A 22,171-nucleotide genomic window follows, 5' to 3' on the forward strand; every position below is an offset into this window, starting at 1 on the left:
AGAAAGAATCAGAATCAGGTTGATTGCCAAGTAGGTTTACACACCCAAGGAATTTACTATGGTTTTTTGGTTTATAACACAAGTTACAATAAACATTGAGAAAAGAAAAACAAACAAAGAGACTCAAAATAGACAATACAATAAAACACATCTATCTTTAATAATAAAAAGACCTGTACAGTGTTTAAAATGAAGACGATGGAGTGTGCAGTATTTTGAAAATAGTGAAAATTACCAAACATTCATTGGTTTGAGCTTTTTAATTGTGAGGATTTTCTACTTTTCTGTGTTAAGTCATTGTAAACTGAATATTTTAGATTTTTAGACTGTCAGACAAAACAAGACATTTGAAGTATTTACTGTACATAGTTCTCACTTATTTGTACTTGCTACATGTATTATTATTACACTTATCTGTATATATTTTATTGCACAATTCTGTTTATGTACATGTTTTTATGTCACTCTTGCTTTAGCAGTGTAAACATCTGCCCCCCATGCCAATAAAGCTCAGATGAAATTCAATTGAAGATATCATCTTGGGCTATAGGTATTCAGGACAGTAGTTTTTCACTATTTTCAGACATACAGACCAATCGATTAATCTGGGAAATAATAAGCCAATTCATTGTTAACTAAAATAGTAATTAGTCACAGCCCTATTAACGGGCATCACTTTGTGTTGAAAAGTGGTGGAGACATAAGGGCTGAAATTAAGGGTGTGATGATACACATAGCTCATGGGCTGCACTATACTGGGTTCATGAGAACAAGACAAGAAGATATTTTAATGTAATGTTGAAGAAATATTCAGTGATGAAATATATGAGTGGGGCGTCTGTGGGTCCTTCCCCAGAAAAATGTCAGCGGTAAACACTTAACTTCCTGCATTCTGGAGACTTTTTCTGCATCATTTTATGGTGGAAATGTATATAAAGGGAAACAGGTGACAAATCACAATACAAAAATATAACGCAGTAATCAGGAGCTTATTTTATTATCTTAAGTTACTTTTTTTGGACAGTAAACATTTGTTTCTTCTAGATTTACACTGCATTCTAAGGTAACATTTTTAACAAATATTTTCTAAAGGCGATGGGGACAAAATCATTTCAATAAGTGTTTAAAACTAGAGAAAATCAAGTTCACCATAAGAGGAAAATCTGCTCAATTGTAGGAAAATGTGAACCCCTTATATATGCTTTTTTTCCATGGTCACTGGGATAAAAAAAAATTGACTAATAGTGTCCCTTAGGTGCATGAATTTAAGATCTTGTGAATGAGCAGTTTCAACATACTATTTCTTTGTACATGAGTAATTTCTTTGTTTTTATATTGGAACTCCTAGGTAGGTAGAGATGGTGGGCACCTCTTTTCTAGGCCTATATGATTTTGAATCTTGAATCAACAAAGATAATAATAAAAAAATAAAATATATAAATAAAATCCATTAAATAGAAAATGTGTTTGGACCAAGTCAGCTATTCCAAAACTCCAAATGTGTCTTGTACATTTTTTAAACCTCGGAGTGATTCCCCTTGTTGATACACAATCTTTGTGCGGCTGTACAGCGCTCATGCCTGCTGTGGTGCCTGACTCCGTGAGGATGGACGGTGTGTCGTTGGGGTGAGTTGGCTGAGCGGTAGGGGATTATTTAGTAAAGCTGTGATTCACGCTGCTTCTACATCTGTCGGATAACATTTTACCCCACATGATCCACCGGCCATAAAGCCCACACAGACAGTCCAAGAGCTTTCCCCTTGCACACGAACTCAAGCTAGCATTATTGACTAGTTAGCTTCGGTAAGTTAGCTAGCATCGTTCGTTGCCCAGCTGATGCAGCTAAGTTGCTAACCAAACTCACAAGTTAACATGTGGATATTTGGAAACTGTCATCAAGTGGCTGCTTATAGACAGCAAACTGAGTGTAGACTTCTCCCCAAAAGTGGTTCTTACGAGGCAATGATTTATGGCAGTTAACGGTAGCTAAGTTACCATTAGCAATGAAGTTGAATGATTAGCAATGCTAAGAGCTAGCCAGCCTGCCAACTGATGCTCAACAAAGTCAAAACAGAATCTGTTGAACTCTTTGATATATGTAAACTGTCAGAGTCATGAATGTAAACTGATTGGTTTACAAGCTTGTGCTATCTCGATTTATACATAATAAATAAGCCTGTGGCTTGTAAGTGCTGCATCATTATGTCTTCAGTCTGTTTTTGAGTTGTTTGTGGACAGAAGACGTTTTATCTTCCTGCCACCTGCTCTTAACTAAGTGCAGGTCACGTTTGGTTAAAAGTTGAATTTAAAACTTAATTTACGTGTTGTCAGGTATTGTCTTGTGTTAGGATTCACCATGGTTTTGGAAAAACATCAGGTTATCAGAATGTGCATTAATCCTCGGCTGAAAATAGTCCCCCACAAATACACTCCTACATCTACTCAAAACTGCTCAAAACTATAGTGACTGTTGTAGTACGTTATTTAGCCTTTTTGGAACAATGGCAGCATATATTTGTGAGTAGATTTGAAATATATTTAAAAAATGTGTCCAGGATAGGGAAGTTAAAGTACTGAGAGATGGACTTTTGGTCTCAGAGTTTCATGGTATTTGTTGACACAAGAAAAGGGAAGAAAAATAAATATATATATATATACCAGCCTTACCCCTGAAGTCCATGTGACTTAATAATATGATTGAAGGATATGGGTCAAACCATTATTTTGTCTACAACAGTGATCCTCAGTCAAATATGCATGCTTGAATGGTTATTTAGTGCAGTTAGGAACATGACATCCATCTGTTTATATATTAGCTTTACAAATAATGGATCTAAAATTGGGTGACATGGATAGACTCTTATTTGTCTTATATAGGCAAGATTCAATAATAGTCTCAATAAATATGATGATATTGACAAAGGAAATGTATTTAATTTGGATAGGACCTATTATATGGTCAGTATCAGTGCCAGTTCCAATATCGATCCAGCGTGTTGGATGGGTGCATGGTCAATAACAATACATATTGTAATATTGTGTGAGATTGTGTAAGATTTCTGGAAATTCAGTTGAAATCAGAAATTTAGTGAATACAGAAAATGTAAATATATTTTCATCCAATCCTGTGAATTGAAATTAAGGTTCTTTATCACACTGTTGCAACAATCCAATATTGTCGTAAACCAGCTGTGCTCATTGTTTTACACCATTTATCAAAATGACGTAATACAACCAGAGATATTAAAGTGATAGATATCTCAGTATACACTGTACAGCGAAATCTCTGATTGTGTTATTGTTATTCTAGCGCTGTATGTTGTCATATATCCCAACCCTGTTTGCTTCATAAATTGAATCCAGCTTTCCAAATGTGTTGAACATTTCCAAAGTTTCATATACTGTCCCCGTCACAGTCAGAAAGTGCATTAGTATTAAAAGAAATGCAGTTTTATTTGCTGTTTTATGTGCAAATGTCAGACATACAGTAAGTAGAGCTGAAAAGTTAGTTGATTAGTTAGTTGAAAATTAATCTGCGGAAATTTGGTTTGGACCCCTTTAGTAATATTTTACTTGACAAAAAGATTCAAATGAATTTTAAAAAGTTCTGACTGTGGAGTCCGTAGTGTGTAGCAGCATCTGAGATCCATGACAACCAAAGCAGATTACCATTTAGAACCAAGGATTATCAAAGGACGATTGGTCAGTGGCATTATACAAGCATTCAAAAATAACTTGCGCTACCAGGCGGTGAGAAAGCCCTTCATATAGAGACAAATTGGACATTAACTAAACAGTCTTTTCTGTGGGAAAGCATAATATTGACAAAACAAGTATGTTTAAAGAACTTATTTTACACAGTTATCCAGTATAGTGTCCTTGTCACATCCTCTTTTCATAACCTTAGAGATGAACCAGAAAGTAGTCTGTTAAACTGTTGGGTCACCGTCTATCTCCACTGATCCAGACACTGCCTCTCATGTCTTACCAGTCTGGTGGCCACACCGGCCTCACCACATCCAAACTGTACCACGGATTCAGAGGAGGACATGGTGAATGGAGGGATGCACACCTTCAACCAGACGCACATGAGGAAGGCTTTCCAGCTCATGAACGACCTGAGGAGGTGTGTTGCTGACAGTTGTTGCTTTCACTTTAAACGCTGAAAAACAGCACATACAATATACTGAAGCTCGGAGGTTGATGATCGATAATTGTATGTGTGATAATTCTTTTTTTTTGTAGAGGATAGAAAGACAATAAAGTTAAAAGCTTGTTTTGTTTCTGTCTGAATAAGAAAGATCTCCAAGTCAGACAAGAGAGGTTATGATTAGTATGTCAGCAAATATATATGTATATGGATTATTATGTTGTAATATAGATTTACAAGCCTCGAGATAAACACCTTAATTGGCACATTTGATGGCAGCCATTCTGTCCATTCTTGGCTTTAAAGATTCCCGCTTTTTCCTGGCTCCTGTATACATATTATTTTTTCAGTTCTCACAAACACTTGGATAAATAAGATAATATCACTGCTCTCTTTCTCTCTCTCTCTCTCTCTGTTAACGCTCATCTTTCAGTAAAAAGATGCTCTGTGATGTCCAGCTGGTGGCGGGGAGCGTTGAAGTGCCGGCTCACAGGGTGGTCCTCGCGTCCTGCAGCCCCTACTTCTGTGCCATGTTTACAGGTACACACACTGGTGTTTGCTTGGGAACATGTGTGAGTGTGCTGGCACGTGCTTAACAGTGTGTGTTTTGTAGGCGACATGAGTGAGAGCAAGGCCCATCAGGTGGAGATCAGAGAGGTGGACGGACAGACTCTGAGAAAACTGGTCGACTACATCTACACTGCGGAGATCGAGGTCACAGAGGACAATGTCCAGGTGAGAGTGTTTATGAAGAGGAAGGGAGTGAAAATGTGTTTTTCTTTCTTTTCTTCTGTAATGGCGGCTTTTACCACCAACTCTATCTTTGCTTTAAAAACATTGATGTCATATATTAGCAGCAGCAACAGAATTAGAGGGATCATCATATATCTTGCACGACTTTTTGTGCGTTGTGTCCATACCCCCCTCTCTGCTTTTCCTCTCCTCTGTTGGAGGTTTCAGTTTTTTTAAAAAAAGTAGCTGTGTAACAGCCTGGGGACCAGCATTTTATAAGCTCAGTTCATTTGTTTCACAATTTTTCTGTTTTACAGTTTGGGTAATTAAATCAAAGAGGCGTGCCGGCTCCCAGCGAAAAGCATTAGTCGCACAGTTAGAAATCTTCCTGGTTGTGGAGAAGGAAGCTTGTCTTGTAGCTTCTGTCTTGACCTTTTTTGTGTGCAGTCCTTTTGTTTTGAGCAAAAGTAAGACAACATAACAAACTCGTATTAAATGCTAACAACTAACCGCACATTTTTAACTCCCTTTTTGCTGCACCATTTACTCAGAATACATTCATTTAGTGATTATCAATGTGGAGTGAATCCTTTACTTTGTTAGTGTTTATAGTGCACTTTTGAAAACAGATTTATACTGAAGCAAATTCCAAAATCTATAATGTTCAGGTAATAAAGTCTGTATATCTTAAACAAACTGTATGTTTGTCTACATGTAGCACCTTATCACCAAAGCAAATTCCTCGTATGTGTAAAACACTACTTGGTAATAAAGCTCCTTCTTATTCTGATTAGCAAAAAAGAAAGAACCACTAAGCTTGTTGTTGTATTTACTTTTTAATGCTAACTAAATTTCAGACTGGCCAAAATGAACCTGCCTGAAGTGCAGATGTAAGAGTTGGTAATGCTTGTGAGCTGTGCTTTGCTGTGAAAGCACTGGATTGAAGCCTTGTTTTTCTCAGTGGCATTAACTCTTGGTAGCTGCATGGCTCCCACACGGGGTTGAATAAATGCAGCAGGATCAAGCTGTAGGCAGGATACTTCCTCTGATTATTAGTACAGGAAGTGTGCATGGAGTGAGGCAGGAAATCCTCCCACTGTTAGCAGCATGCCTGCCTGATTGGCTCACTCTTGAATGTGTGATGGGTGTGTGTTTTGACTGTTGACTCATATTCAGTTGAAGATTGCTTTTAGTCTTCATTTCTTCAAACTCTGTGTTTTCACTTTACAATATATGTGTTGTTTGTGCTGCCCTCAGTCCTGTGTGTGTGTGTGTATGTATGTATGTATGTATGTATGTGTATATATATATATATATATATATATATATGTGTGTGTGTTAGAGTGCTCCCTATTTAGAAGACAAAAGGCTTTAGGGCAGCTGTTCACAGAAAACAGAAGAGACAGTACACACTCAGAGGTGTGTGTAGAGGCAGACAGAGACTGTGTCACTGACCTATTTTTATGTGTAGGGATGCAGCGAAGTTTATCTATTTGAATGACTCCAGTCTGTTGGAGCAGGGAGGCGCCAACACAGAGGCCCCCAAAAAGCGCTATACTGTATTTCTGGTGTTTACCTCATGATTGCCACAACAAAATATACTTTTTATTTATATGATTGCTGTCATGATAACGTATGTCAGAATGATGCCTTGATCTTGTTGACAAAAGAAAGTGAATTTGGTGTGTTCATTGTGACTCCAGATGGAGGAGCTTGCAAGGAGATGTGGGGGTGAAACTGGAGAGCCACAGCCAAAGAACACACCTACATTACACTGTTGACCAGTTGATGGTGTTTTAGGTGTTTTTTAAATGAACAAAGCTGCATGATTTGCAACAAAGCTGGTGGTTCAGCCAACACATTGCAGAGATCAAATCCTAATCCGTGGCTTTGTTTTGCTTGCAAAAAATATTCAGTTGGCCTTGTAGACAAATTGACTGAGTGGGTACCAAGTTGATGAGCCTTATGGTCAGCTTCCTCGACTGCTTAAATAAATAATAAACTAAACTGACTGACTTGTTGAAGTAATGAGTTGTTTGCACTGAGAGCAGATGTCCTGGTAAACAGCTAACTGAACTCCATCTACCAAATGTTTCTAACTATTTGGCTGTAGGTGGTAAATAATTGTCCTCTTCTTGTTTTTTTTAAACACTTTTGGCACGTTTAAATAGTTTCATAAACCAGAATATGGAAGTCAGTTCCTTCCAATAATTCTTCCACCAAAAATCCAGTTAAAGTTTTAAATTGACTCTATATATGCGTGTGTGTCCTCATTGCAGGTCCTGTTGCCAGCAGCCAGCCTCCTCCAGCTGATGGATGTTCGTCAGGTTTGTTGTGAGTTCCTGCAGTCTCAGCTTCACCCCACCAACTGTCTGGGCATCAGAGCCTTTGCTGACCTGCACACATGCACACAGCTTCTCAACCAGTCCCACGCATACGCCGGTAAGCTTCTCGATGTTCACGGCACAAATTCTGAGTCATCTTAGCTACTGTGTGTGTGTGTGTGTGTGTGTGTGTGTGTATATGTGTGTGTAACAGTTAGTTTCACCAGCCCTGAAAAATGCCAAAGTCTTTGGAGAAATGCTTCATGTCCAGAGAGTTTGAAAATGTTTAGATGTTGATGTTGGGCATTGTATTTGTATGTCCCTGAGCTTATTAGCTACAATATTTCAACACAAAAATAAATGTGTGGTATTTGTAACCCTGCATGTTTATGTCTCTTCTAGAGCAGCATTTCACTGACGTGGTGCAGGGAGAGGAGTTTCTGAGCCTTTCTCTGCAGCAGGTGTGCAGCCTCATCTCCAGTGACAAACTCACGGTTTCCACGGAGGAGAAGGTAAGACAGCACAATGTACACACAAACACACACTTCAGGCCTTTTTAATAAAAGCAGTTTGTCTCTATCCTGGTGGATGAAATTACTATATTGATTATATATATTATATATTGAATATGGTATAGTGGGACCTGGAAAAAGATCTAACTATATAATTAAGTCCTCATCACTGCATCCAATGAGCTCACTCTGGCAGCAAACGTATTCTAGAGGATGCCGTTTGTGTCTGAGGGAGCATCTGTGTGTCATCCTGCTGTCAGAGCAGCAGCAGTCAAGATAACCACTGGTTTAGGTCCCATCCACACTTACTCCGTTTGAGTTTACAAACAGAGAATTAAAACTAATACGATCTCTATCCACACAAGCATTTTAGCTGCATATTGATCTCCGTCTACATTAAAATGAGTGAAAACGCACATCTATTGGCCGTTCAGGTACACTAGACATGCGCGTGTCGGTGTAAACATGAAGCAGATGGTCTATTCCGTAGTTACAGAAGATTTGGCACAAGAATAAAGAAATGCAGATAATAACAAGCACCAATAACAAGCTGGGACCGTTAACTGAATGTAACACGGGACTCTGGCGGCAGAAAACAGACTGGGAGTTGTTGACATGCACAGTAGCCTACAAGTGTAGGCAGATAGGCCTACGTGTTATTTGCACGGAACAGAATATTTTAATAAAAATACCAACTCAAAAACTCTGTCAGTAGTATCGTGTTTCTGCTTTGCATGACTTATCAATCAGAAAGTAAAACGTGAGCGTCTGCGTCATCTTTTCTAAAGTCCTCCGTTTTTGCCCGTCTTTACTAAAATGCCCTCCGGAGTTTTGAAACGCAAAACACGGTCGGCAGTGTTTCCAAACTTAGCGTAGCGAAAGGTTTAATTCGAAAACGCAGTAGTGTGGATTGGGTCTTAGTCATACAGACATGGAGGGAGCCGGACGCTGTCATAATGTTTATTTAGTGTCAAACTAGCTGCATCTGTGGCCTGTACTACAAAGGGAGTTCAACCTACTCAGAGTTAACTCGGGGTTATCAGGTAAACTCAGGGTTGACAAACTCTGACCGCCTACACTGGAGTTAAACGGTACTTCGAAGGTGGATAAGATATTGGTTAGTTGAGTCCGTGTTAACCCCGTGTTAACTTAATTGGAGTTTGTGCGCGTTCACATAAAAGGGGTGTGTTCGGCTGTGCAGGCGTGCAGGAGTTTTTTTCGCAATGGGGCATGCTCCGTATTTCTCCAGAATAATGCACGTTGGTAGTGTCAGGAAATTATGAATGTAAAGACAAGTTAACGGCTAAATCTAATCTGATCGTGGCGGCCGACAAAGCCAGGGAGGCATGGAATAAATTTGTGGCCTAATTATCTTCACAGTGTCCTTATTGTAGTTCAAATATCTACTATGTATTTTATGGCCTCTTTTATGTGTAATATGATTAAGATGTAAACGTACAACTGCACATAAAGTCCATTGTAAAAAAATTTAATTTCCAAGATTAATCTACAAGTAAAAAACTTGAATATTCTCTGACATTATAGTCACACATTTATGAGAGAAACTTCACTTTGCAAGGCTGCAACATCACACACACACACACACGTCTGCCGTGTATGCATTCATTGGAAAGTTATATTAAACTTTGCAATCGGATTTAGCAAGGAGGAAGTACTGAGTTTAGCCTACAATCACTATCCTGCACCTTAGAGACTTTCCTTTGGATTGGGCGTATTCAGAAGAAAACACCAGAGTGATTTTTTGTGACATTAATTTCAGGGAATTTCCGATTTTTCTTCTTGTAATTTTCACACTTTAATCTAGGATAACCCTCACCCTGGCTCCCTATTTTTTGGACATGTAAAATAATCTATCTAAAAATGTGAAAACACTTTCACATATTTAGAATTCAATTATGGACTACAGATGGGCTACATCTAAGAAACTATCCCGTGCAATGCTGTTGTGTTCAGAACTTCTTTGCAACCGCAGTGGAACAAATCAGGATGAAATCTAAACATATTTTATGAAGTAGTGTGTATTAATAGCCTACTTCTCATCATTAACACTGAGTGCAGATGTGTGTAGTCCAAGTGCAGTTTGCAGCACGTGCGGAGCAGTTTAGAGATGCGGCGTGAATTGCCATGGCAACAGACCTCGGGTAACACCGATTCATCTTTCGTAGTACGGGGTTATCTGAAAGTTACACCCGACTTCACAAAGTTACTCCTGAAGTTACCTGGATAAGCCAGTTAACCCGCTTCGTAGTACAGGCCACTGGAGACACAATCAGTTACCACAGAATTATCTGCTACAACTTACTTGTGGCTGGATCAATACAAAAATATAGATACTAAGATCCGTACATCTTTTGGTATTTTAGTAGATGGTAGGATAGATCAACTTTTGTTGAAAGTTCTAGTTCAGTTGTTTTATTTTCTTTGCTTATTTCTGTGGCACATTTTGAGGCTGTGACCCTAAATTAGTTATTTACATGCTTATAAAGTTATTGTGTTTATGCTGATATTGGATTTGGAGGTGTAACTGCCCGTGATGGTGGCATTGCAGCCATTTTGCCACTTGAAAAAAATAACTGGGATTATTCTGACTGATATTGCAATTGCGATATTACGGGGAATGATCATTTTGAGTTCATTATTGTTATTTTCATTGAAAAACATATTTAAATGAATTATGGTTTGCAGGGAATTACAATTTGTTGGGATCTGTACCAAACAAAGATGTTATCGTTAGTTTCTAGAATATGAAGTGTTGGCCAGGACATCCCTGCAGCACAATATTTAATTTAAAATGACGCACACATCAGCTTTAACAAATATTGCGCCTCTCGCAAATTTGAAAATTGCACTAGGCCATATTGAAATTTTGAATTTTTTTTATTAATTGTTCAGCCCTAGTTTATAGACCCATAAGTGAGAGATATGATACACATGTCCTTAATGATAAAGATAATGATAATGATGAGTTTAAAAATAATCTTTATTTATAGATCACTTATCAAAACAAAGTACAAAGTGCTTCACAGAGACTAAATAAAATACTACAGTGAATGACAGAATATATGAGGGGGAAAATAAAATGCTGGATAAAAGAAGAAATAAAATGAGAATAAAACAGATCAGATAATATCAAGATATGTTTTCCGACTCTGAATTACAACTGAGGCTGAAGTGAATTACAGTCTGTATGGTATTATGTTTATCAGCATATGGCTGTGGTATGGTAAAAGTAGTATCTGTATCTGAACACAGAGGATGGAGACTACATTTTTTGGATCTAACTACATTATAAGTAAGGCATTTTTATTACACTGCCATTGTGCTGCATTGTATTACATTATACGTGTGTAAATCCGAATTGAAAGTAGCTCATACGACTTCGTCTAGTTTCAACCCTGTAAAAGAAAAAGGTGTGAAGAGGCGTCAAGTAATGGTCCTCTTTCCATCAACAACCATCGTTGTTGTCCCTTTGAGCACAGCGGGAGGGGCACTCGGTCCCTCGTTTGCCCTGGTGGAACTGCTCCACAGGCCAACAGGAGATGATCAAGTGTGAATGTGTGTAAATCAGTGAATTTGAAGCAGGAGATTTTAGACAGAAACCGATGACTAACAAAGGTCTGCCACCTCTGTTAGGCTGACATCCTGCTGGGGGCAACTGCGAGCAATCGATATTGGTATTTCACTATGAAAAGACACAGTATCTACAGCTTGAATGATGCAATTCACACAAACTCCCCCTCTTCAAATCTTTTTCATGTCTGAATGGGCGGGAGGTAAGAAAGTTTGGCTGAAGTGTAAAACATCTTTACAAACACACATAAAAAGGAGTTTTTTCGTATTTTCTTTATTGGAAGAAAATTAGCTTGCATAAGAAATCTTTATTCATTTGAACAATTTACTCCCTGTGGTGTTTTCTCCCTCGCTGCTGCCTGACTCCTCTCCATCTCTCCCCTAGGTGTTTGAGGCTATGATATCTTGGATCAAGCATGATAAGCCAGCTCGTCTGGAGAACATGCCCAAACTGATGGAGCATGTCAGACTTCCACTACTGTCCAGGGATTACCTGGTAAAGGTAAAATAAAATCTCAGTTCTGCTCTGCTTTTTCTACATTCTTCTTTTTCACCCCTCGCCTGCCCTCTGCATTGTTGTGCATGTCGCTCAAATGTGCTCACGGTAGTCATAGAGAAAGGATGAGTTACACCAAACGCTTGTGGATATTAGTCTGAGGCCAGATATGGAGTTCACCAACATTTTTCAGTCTTTTGACTGCTAACAGTGCCTGAATTGAAACTAAAATTGAAGGTAGCTAATAATTTTTTTTTGGTGCGGAGTAATAATTCACTGTTTGCTCTTGTGTATACTGTACATACTCAGTATGTTTCGTTATGAGCCCACAGCTCGTGCATTTACATTCACTTAAGTAACTAGGTTAGATTTAAGAAGTCAACCAGGAAGCTTATTTCTTCACTGTCATGTGAACAAGAAACTGGCATAATCTGAGAAGGGTATTGTTTCTGGATCTGGTTTGGCCAGCTAGATTTGTTCTGGAAAACTTTGTCTGTAATTGGCTTTTTGCAAGTGCGCATGTGTGTGATAACAGATTGCACACAGGGTAACAGCAGAACGAGTGGATAGAAAGAGAGATCATTACGGCGATGCGTACTGTTTATAATGTCTCCATCTAAAGTCAGTGTGAAACTGAAACTAATTAAAAAAAAGAAATAAGTTAGTCAGGAAGTTGTGTCTTCTGTTTCTACTAGAGTTAAAATAAGTGTCTGTGGTTCCAAAATAAAGTTGAAGGTAGGAATCTGGGTTCTGACATGCTGGGTTTACAGTAAACAGGTTACTACACACATTCTCTGATTACCCGGGTAACCTGGTTGCTCCAGTACATGTAAATGAGTCCTGTGCGCTTGTTATGTTTTGGTAAATAAAGGTGAAATTTGCCTGAAATGAGATCCCTGTTTCAGATTGTCGAGGAAGAGGCTTTGATAAAGAACAACAACACCTGTAAAGATTTTCTCATAGAAGCAATGAAGTATCACCTGCTGCCAGCTGACCAGCGGCACCTCATCAAGACAGACAGGACCCGACCACGAACTCCTATCAGCATCCCAAAAGTACACAAACTCAAACACACACCACTCAAAATGGCAGATAGAAGATGTAGCCCTTAATAGAAGATCATGTGCATTTACCTTGTGCAAAGCAGCTGTAGAAACACACTCACTGTAATTTCAAATTGCTAATTCATGCACAGGTGATGATTGTGGTGGGTGGTCAGGCTCCTAAGGCGATCCGCAGTGTGGAGTGTTACGACTTCCAGGAAGATCGATGGTACCAAGTAGCCGACCTGCCTTCCAGACGCTGCAGGGCAGGTCAGTTTGTGTTTAGTCTGTGTTGTGTAGGGCTGTATGTGACGTGTCAAATCTGACTCTGTAGTTTAGTCCGACAAGTTTACTGTTTTCCACCTGTCATGCAAAACTCTTATTTAGTTTAGACATTGTAAATAACATTCTTGGTTTTTTGTTGACACAATAACAGGAACACTTACACTATGTTATAATATAACACCACAAAATTGTTGATTATGTTTAATGCACACATCTCAGCAGAGAAAGGCTCTACTACTACTATTTATTATAACAGTCTATAACAGTTAAAAATACAGGCCAGTTTTCAAGCAGTGATTGTGAGTAAATCCAAACATGTAATATTGTTGAATACATTTAACTTGTCAGTCTATGTATCTAATGTTTAAACAACCATTTGGATTAGATTCCATTCATGTATCAATAAAACCTTGATGTCGGAGTGTCCTCAAATGCACACCTGCTTTACCAAACAACAAAATTTTGAATAAATGTAAAAGCAGATGAAAGTTTCTATGTGATGGTTTACCTGATTGAAGTCTCTGCAAGTTGATTCTAGATGATATTGAAATTAGTCTTATATTAACTGTTTGAACGGTTGGAAATTAATAATGTAACGCAAAGTATAATCAATATGTTATGAGCTTAAACCTACACAGCTGCTCGTATGGTCCTTTTTTTTTTTTTAAGTGTCCACAGTCAATAAATTACAACGTTAACCAGGCTCATGCAGGTCAAAATCATTTCAGTAAACTTTCACTTGTAATAGTATCCCACTGCTTTTACATATTTTATTCTGTCTGTGTGCCAAGGTGTGGTTTCCATGGCAGGCCGTGTTTATGCAGTGGGGGGTTTCAACAGTTCATTGCGGGAGCGAACGGTGGACGTGTACGACGGCGTGAGAGACCAGTGGAGTGCGGTGGCGAGCATGCAGGAGAGGCGCAGTACACTGGGAGCTGCTGTGTTGGCGGATTTACTGTATGCCGTTGGGGGCTTTAACGGAAGTATAGGTACACACACACACTCAACCTGAAACTGCAACTAAAGTATTTGTTAGTAGCAGGTTAATACTTTATTTATTGTCTACCATAAATAAACACGCTTCCTCCGACACAGATCTGGAAAAATCATTGTTAAATGTCTTGAACAGGTAGAAAACGACTGGGGACATGCTCAAAATATTTGACCACTAGTCATTTCACATATTCATTCAGTAGTTTTGTGAATAAATCAGTCACTAGAGGATTATTACTTATAATCACAACTCATGGTGAAAAATAATGGTTTTATTCAAGTTTTACATTAAACAGTACTTGCTAATGTTAAAGCCTTGATTGCATGAGGTGGATTATTTGACCAGAAAAAAAGAGTGCTGAGAGCTCTACTGGTGTATATCAGTATTTCAATATATGACTAGTATGTAGAGAAAAGATTGCAAATCTATTGAAAGTGTCACACCTACGTTACTATTACAAATGATGGAATTATGAATTAGTTCCCACACACTTTAAAACAAGTATATCCAGTTGTAGAAAGTATTATAATTACAAAATATTGTATGTTAATTAGATTTTTGGTAGGGTTTAATTACAGAAGACTAAAAATATACAAATAAATGTCTGGAGAAAACTAAACAGAAGTTAAGTTTGGGACAGGTAAGGGGAGGACAAAATGCTGATTTAGTTACCCTGTCCCATTTTGCAAACCTATTTTCCCATCTGGCTTAACATCATTATCTGGTTAATTACCACCTGAGGGCGAGCAGATTATAATGGCTTGCTATGTAATACAGTGTTTACAGTAAACACAGGAGACATGGGAGCCATTTTCCTCTCGTAACACGTCTGGATGCAAAGTGTTTACACCTACAGACAGATCAACACACACACAGGCTGCTTCTAATCAATTAATCTAACACTCATTTGGCTCTATTGTCTCTGTCTGTATCTCTCTTTCAGGTTTGTCGACAGTAGAAGCCTTCAATTATAAAACCGACGAGTGGATGTATGTCGCCTCTATGAACACTCGACGCAGTAGTGTGGGTGTCGGGGTGGTCGATGGTAAGACAGAAGTGTGTGTGTGTGTGTGTGTGTGTGTGTGTGTGTGTGTGTGTGTGTGTGTGTGTGTGTGTGTGTGTGTGTGTGTGTGTGTGTGTGTGTGTGTGTGAGACCTGGGTTACATCATCAAGAAAAAGCTAAAATTCAAATGTCACATATTTTAATGACCGTGTGTACGTGTGCGTCTACAGGTAAGTTGTATGCAGTAGGAGGCTATGATGGAGCATCCCGTCAGTGTCTCAGTACAGTGGAAGAATACGACCCTGTCACTGATCAGTGGTGCTATGTAGCTGACATGAGCACACGGCGCAGTGGGGCAGGTACACACACACACACACACACGTATGCATACATACACTTGTGTTTCCATCAATTCAGAGGACAATATTTGCCTAACCTTAACCTTGAACCAAGTCTTCAGCCTAAAATGTCATGATTTATTGTGTTTTGTCCCCCAAAGTCAGTCCAATCATCACAATGTGACTGTGTAAACGTATTACTCATGTTATGGGGACATAAATCTGTTTACACACACGCTATATTACACAATACTCTAGATGCATAATAAACACAATATTACTACTTGTGGTTATATGTATCGGGTACACTGCATGTCAAGCTGGCACTGCCCCTATACTGGACAAGCTTACCATAGTTGATTCGAAGACGTCTAATCAGACAGTATTAAGCTTTTGCCAACGATTTCCTATGGAGCAACAGCACCACCCTGTGGACCTTCTCTACAATTGTACAAGCAAAAATTCTAGTGAGATGACAGAGCTCCCCTTGACAACATGAATAAGAGTTCCTCCCTCTTTTCAACAAACTTTTGTGCTGTGTTTTTACATATTAAAATCTAAATTCTGGTGTCTTTGCAACACCACAACACAGACATCTGCTCTCACACTAATTACCACTGTGTGTGTTTTTACATATTGTTTGTCTAGGGGTAGGTGTGTTGGGTGGTCAGCTGTATGCAGCAGGTGGACACGACGGTCCTCTGGTGAGGAAGAGCGTTGAGGTGTACGACCCACAGAGCAACACCTGGAGGCTGGTCTGTGACATGAACATGTGCCGACGAAACGCAGGTCAGATACTGCCCACAGACACACAACATTCATCCATACTGTAGTGTGTAGAAATTGCTCCTGTGGTTTTAAGACAGTTGCGTCATCACCTGTAAATATCTAGTCAACAGCCATTCTTTAGGTAACAAAACTGATTAAAGCAGAGATTTTCTAAAGCTCACTTTTAGGTTACAAGTATGTTTAAAAAAAACAAAAAAAAAAACAGACACAGGTGATGTCTTGAAGGGCCTCTCAGAACACAGACCCTATGTAGGTTTCACTCTTCAAACAAAATGATAAAGCTACAGTTGGCTTTTCTGTTTTGTAAATAGTAATCTCCTATGGGATGTTTGCATAATGGTGGTTGAAAACCTGTTGAAAACATTATGAAGCTTAATGTGGGCTACATTTACTGTACTTTAGGCAGTGAATCCTGGTTGTGTGTATTTACAAATATGCTTATTACTTATGATTTTTTTTTTTTCTTTAAGAGTTTTGAAACCACACCGATGTGCGAAGATGCCTTTACTTGTCCTGATGAACACATGATTACATTATTACATATACACATACTGATATGTATACAGCTATTGAGTTGCCTTCACACACCCTAGTACTGTGAGCATTTACTACCTAGGTGCATTGTATGGAACTCTATACGGGTTGTGAAATGTGTCCAACTCTCTCTTCAAGGCGTCTGTGCAATAAACGGGCTATTGTATGTGATCGGAGGAGACGACGGGTCCTGTAACCTCTCCTCGGTAGAGTTTTACAACCCGGCCACAGACAAGTGGAGCCTCATTCCCACAAACATGAGCAATGGACGCAGCTATGCTGGTGAGACTGGTCACACCACAGGCAATGTTTCTGCGCCATAGCAAGAAATAAATATTAGAGTCTTCACATTTTACCTGTTTATGTAGCCGTTTCTCTCACTCTTTCATGTTCTCACTCCTACAGGAGTTGCAGTAATTGACAAGCCATTATGACCAGGGGCTCCCACAGCATCAGCTCTGCGTCGGCAGCCGGTTTCACACAGACTCACACTGACATCTGAAGCTCAACAGGCAAACGGAGAAGAAACGCCTGAGATAAACACTGTCCAAATGGACAGGACGCCCTCGATCCTCAGCTGACCTAATAATGAAGGATGCATCTTGAGGGTTTTTTTGGCGATTTTGTTGTCCAAGCCTTTTCCATTAGCGAGATACTGACTTTTAAGGACACTGTTGCACTAGAGATGAAACAATAGCCACATTATAGTAGGCTTATAAGAACTTGGTGAGATGTTTTTAAATGCCAAGCACATAACAAGTGGCTGTATCAGCTGACATAAAAGTCACTCAGATGCTGATGTTAGAAACACTTCGGAAGGAACTGATATAGATGGGCCAAACGGAGCGGAGTACATTAGATGCTCAGTGGTGTAACTGCAGCAGCGTTCATGTGATGCACCGTATAAAACCTGGGAAACTAAATACTTTAAAACACCAGCTGAGAGAAACATCCACTCCATCAATTAACTGAACCAGCTTTGCTGTTTGCTGGCGTTGCAACAGTGGTCTGTGACTGGCTGCAGGAGCATTATCCAGAATCCTGGGCACGCCATGGGACCCTTCTTATTTTTTAATCATGGGACTTGCCACAGCTTCCTTGAATGAATATAAATCAGGACATGGCAATTATTTGTTTGCTTAATTTTGAGAGAAGCACCAAGTTTGATTCCCGTCTGCAGGTCCAGAGAGCTGCGGCGAAACAAAGTTGTTGCGTGGTGTGTATTTGTTCTCAAACTGGAGGCCTGGACCTGGAAGTCTGCAACATAATTTAAAGAATGTAGAAAAACATCTAATATGCAAATCCGCTATCATATTTAATATTTTTGAGATTGTTTTTAAAGAGGTTGAAAACCACAGCTGTGGCTTTAGACCCTGGCCAGATGATCTGATACGACACTTGATTCTGCTGTCGGCACACTACTGATGCACTGATCACTTGCACTGACTGATGCAGACCGGCAGGCAGCTGTGTGACTCACTGATGGATGGACATCTGCTTGTCTCTCTGATTGACCAAGTGGATCACTGACCTGCTGTCAGACAGACGGCTGCTCAGCTGTCTGTCTCCATCACTGATCGTACTCATGGGAGCATTTGAACTCACCACTTAAATGCCAATAATTTAATCCGAAATTGTAAAAATGTGCCAGTTACGATGATCAGAATAATGCTGGGAGTCACATGGTGTTTTTTTTTTTTAAATCTCTTAACAGACTGAAATGATTAATTGTTTCTGTTCTATGTCTAAGGGAGTGTGACAAAATGCACTGTAGAAATTTAACTGTAAAATTATAATGAAAAAGATGCAGGTTTAAGATTTTCTATTTATTGTTTTTGGACAATTGATCGCATAGCATTTATTCATATCAAAGAGAGGTTCTCGTGTCATTTTCTCAGCCTATACGCACACTTGTGCTCTGCTCACATTCATTCAGATGATCGAGGTGTATATTTTAGATGTAGTAACTCAGTTGATTGACTGGTGCCATAGCTTTGAAGAAAAGAGACTGATAGAAGAAAGGTGTCCACAGCCAACCTTTCATTTCTGCCTGGATCATGGAGTAACTGGACGCATTCGGCTGTCATTTCAACCCCCTTTGACAAAAAGTATATAAAATACTTAAAAGACCATATTGTTGTTTTTATAAGTCCCCTCGCTGAGGGCAATGTCCACATGGCTCACGTTGCCGCCTTGGCTGGCATTACAAACAGGACGGGCTCTGGAGCATTCAGTTATAGTTAGTGCAACTGCAACGTTTGACATGCTTAATGTCGGAAGCGTTATGGAGCACGACTCCAGATCCTATTTAACATTTTTTGACAGTTATCATTGCGCAGTATGGATTGTGTTCATGTGTCTGCAGGTAGAACATGCATAATAAGAGTTCAATTCAGCACAGTGTTGCAGCATGCACAAGCTACAATGTCAGAAAATCCAAATAACGGGTAAGCATGGAGTGATATTAGCAGCTTCTTTCATCACAATATTTGGCTGCCAAATTGCAAGTCTTGTGCTGTGTTTGAAACCCCTCCCGCAATCAGTCATTCACTATTTTCTATATCATAGACACTCAGTAGTTACTTTAGTAACTAATAATACATTGAGATTCCATTGATGATCATGTAGTGTCATGTCTTTCCATTGTGGGAACTTTTGAGGGCACTATATGGAGCACAAGTTGCACACTGAGAATTCAACACTAAAGGTGAATAAATGCACTCTGCAGCAAATAAAGGGTGATTTCAAGCACAGCCTTGGATATTGAAGCCTGCCATCAGCATCTAAAGCTATCAGATGGAAATCTTGGCTTTCGTCACTGCATTACTACCTTTTATATAAAATCGACTCAGTTCACCGGCATGAGTCCTTTCGGAACAATTCAAGTCTATTAGTTGAAGCTCATATTGTTCTGAATAAAATGGAGACCAGCGGCTGCCTAGACTGTAGGAAAAACACAGTTGTATTGTAGACAGTAATCAACAGTAAGTTCTAATGATATGCAATTTTATGAAGCATCCAGAAAACACCAGTATGGTTCAGGTTCATTCTTGACTTTGGAAACAGAAGTTGGCAAAACAGTTCCATTTAGTAGGTGTTCAGGGGCTTTCGACCATTAACACAAAGCAATCGTTAGTAGATTGAGTTTTCTCAGATACCATGGAGCTGGTGATGTTCAGACGTTTGAGTACATTTAGGACTTTTCATCCACGTTGACTTAAAAGTTACAATTTGAACCTCAAGAGGCCGAGAACTTGGAAATTAACCTCCAGAACAGTTAAATGGACCTTGAAGTGAGTTTTGTTTTTTTGAAAGAGGTGTTGTCCTTGATGTTTCCAGATGAATAATGTTCTTACAAAGCGCAGATGTTATATTTTTTAATATAAACTGTGGATGTAGTAAACTAAACAGTTGTTATTAATAAGTCTGTTAGTTGACATGTGTTTGGGACATCATGTGATTTGTGAAGGTGAAACTTGTGCGCTCTACTTGCAGGTGATATGTAAACCTTCAAACTTGAAATAATTTAAATTAACAAATACTAAACAGGCTTTCTTTGCAAAAATGCTCTAAACTGACTTGTGTTTCTTCATCTGAAGTTGTCAAATTATGCATTTAGCACTTTAAGATGTTTTATATGAAAACTCACTCACACGGTTTCCTTTAAGAGCACAATGGAGTTTGATTTGATTTTGACATAGCAGATCTTGTTCAAATGTACACACAAGGGGTACTCAGACTTTGTTGGTGTGCACAGGTGGTTTAAATCTGACTGTTGTTGTGTCACCTTTACGGGATCTTTGATACACTTTGATGAGACGCAGCAGATTATACACTGCTCAAAAAAATAAAGGGAACACTTAAACATCACAATGTAACTCCAAGTCAATCACACTCCTGTGAAATCAAACTGTGCACTTAGGAAGCATCACTGATTGACAATCAAATGCTGTTGTGAAAATGGAATAGACAACAGGTGGAAATAATAGGCAATTAGCAAGACACCCCCAATAAAGGAGTGGTTCTGCAGGTGGTGACCACAGACCACTTCTCAGTTCCTGTGCTTCCTGGCTGATGTTTTGGTCACTTTTGAATGCTGGCTGTGCTTTCACTCTAGTGGTAGCATGAGACGGAGTCTACAACCCTCACAAGTGGCTCAGGTAGTGCAGCTCATCCAGGATGGCACATCAATGCGAGCTGTGGCAAGAAGGTTTTTGCTGTGTTTGTCAGCGTAGTGTCCAGAGCATGGAGGCGCTAACAGGAGACAGGCCAGTACATCAGGAGACGTGGAGGAGGCCGTAGGAGGGCAACAACCCAGCAGCAGGACTGTTACCTCCGCCTTTGTGCAAAAAGGAGCACTCCCAGAGCCCTGCAAAATGACCTCCAGCAGGCTACAAATGTGCATGTGTCTGCTCAAACGGTCAGAAACAGACTCTATGAGGGTGGTATGAGGGCCCGACGTCCACAGGTGGGGGTTGTGCTTACAGCCGTTGAGGACATTTGGCATTTGCCAGAGAACACCAAAATTGGCAAATTTGCCACTGGCGCCCTGTGCTCTTCACAGATGAAAGCAGGTTCACACTGAGCACATGTGACAGAGTCTGGAGACGCCGTGGAGAACGTTCTGCTGCCTGCTACATCCAACGGTTTGGCGGTGGGTCAGTGATGGTGTGGGGTGGCATTTCTTTGGGGGGCCGCACAGCCCTCCATGTGCTCGCCAGAGGTAGCCTGACTGCCATTAGGTACCGAGATGAGATCCTCAGTCCCCTTGTGAGACCATATGCTGGTGCGGTTGGCCCTGGGTTCCTCCTTATGCAAGACAATGTGGCTGGAGTGTGTCAGCAGTTCCTGCAAGAGGAAGGCATTGATGCTATGGACTGGCCCGCCTGTTCCCCAGACCTGAATCCAATTGAGCACATCTGGGACATCATGTCTCGCTCCATCCACCAACGCCACGTTGCACCACAGACTGTCCAGGAGTTGGCGGATGCTTTAGTCCAGGTCTGGGAGGAGATCCCTCAGGATATCATCCGCCACCTCATCAGGAGCATGCCCAGGCGTTGTAGGGAGGTCATACAGGCACGTGGAGGCCACACACACTACTGAGCCTCATTTTGACTTGTTTTAAGGACATTACGTCAAAGTTGGATCGGCCTGTAGTGTGGTTTTCCACTTTGATTTTGAGTGACTCCAAATCCAGACCTCCATGGATTGATAAATTTGATTTCCATTGGTAATTTTTGTGTGATTTTGTTGTCGGCTTATTATTATTATTATTGTATGTATGTATAGTGTGTATTTAATGAGATCATTTCATTTATTCAGATCTAGGATGTGTTATTTTAGTGTTCCCTTTTATTTTTTTGAGCAGTGTAGTTAG

At 39.8% G+C, this 22,171-nt stretch overlaps 1 protein-coding gene across 1 annotated transcript; it reads left to right on the forward strand.

Moving 5' to 3' along the window:
• The first annotated feature begins 1,510 nt into the window (after positions 1-1,510).
• On the forward strand, positions 1,511-20,365 carry klhl3 (kelch-like family member 3). The gene is made up of 15 exons (XM_046030936.1): positions 1,511-1,626; positions 3,992-4,126; positions 4,584-4,690; positions 4,764-4,885; positions 7,162-7,324; positions 7,609-7,718; positions 11,695-11,811; positions 12,711-12,860; positions 13,001-13,118; positions 13,925-14,122; positions 15,071-15,172; positions 15,361-15,489; positions 16,117-16,257; positions 16,930-17,073; positions 17,197-20,365. The coding sequence occupies exons 1-15, from the start codon at positions 1,577-1,579 to the stop codon at positions 17,223-17,225; spliced, it is 1,815 nt and encodes a 604-aa protein (XP_045886892.1). The 5' UTR covers positions 1,511-1,576; the 3' UTR covers positions 17,226-20,365.
• The last annotated feature ends 1,806 nt before the right edge of the window (positions 20,366-22,171 follow it).

Source organism: Micropterus dolomieu, linkage group LG19 (assembly GCF_021292245.1).
Source record: "Micropterus dolomieu isolate WLL.071019.BEF.003 ecotype Adirondacks linkage group LG19, ASM2129224v1, whole genome shotgun sequence".
Lineage (NCBI taxonomy): Eukaryota > Metazoa > Chordata > Actinopteri > Centrarchiformes > Centrarchidae > Micropterus > Micropterus dolomieu.

What these genes read in the sequence shown, in the direction of transcription:
- klhl3 (XM_046030936.1), top strand. Translation starts at nt 1,577, where the DNA reads ATGCCTGCTGTGGTGCCTGACTCCGTGAGGATGGACGGTGTGTCGTTG. An exon ending in CGGTTTCCACGGAGGAGAAG is followed by an intron (nt 7,719 to 11,694) that starts GTAAGACAGCAC and finishes TCTCTCCCCTAG; the next exon opens with GTGTTTGAGGCTATGATATC. An exon ending in GGGTGTCGGGGTGGTCGATG is followed by an intron (nt 15,173 to 15,360) that starts GTAAGACAGAAG and finishes GTGCGTCTACAG; the next exon opens with GTAAGTTGTATGCAGTAGGA.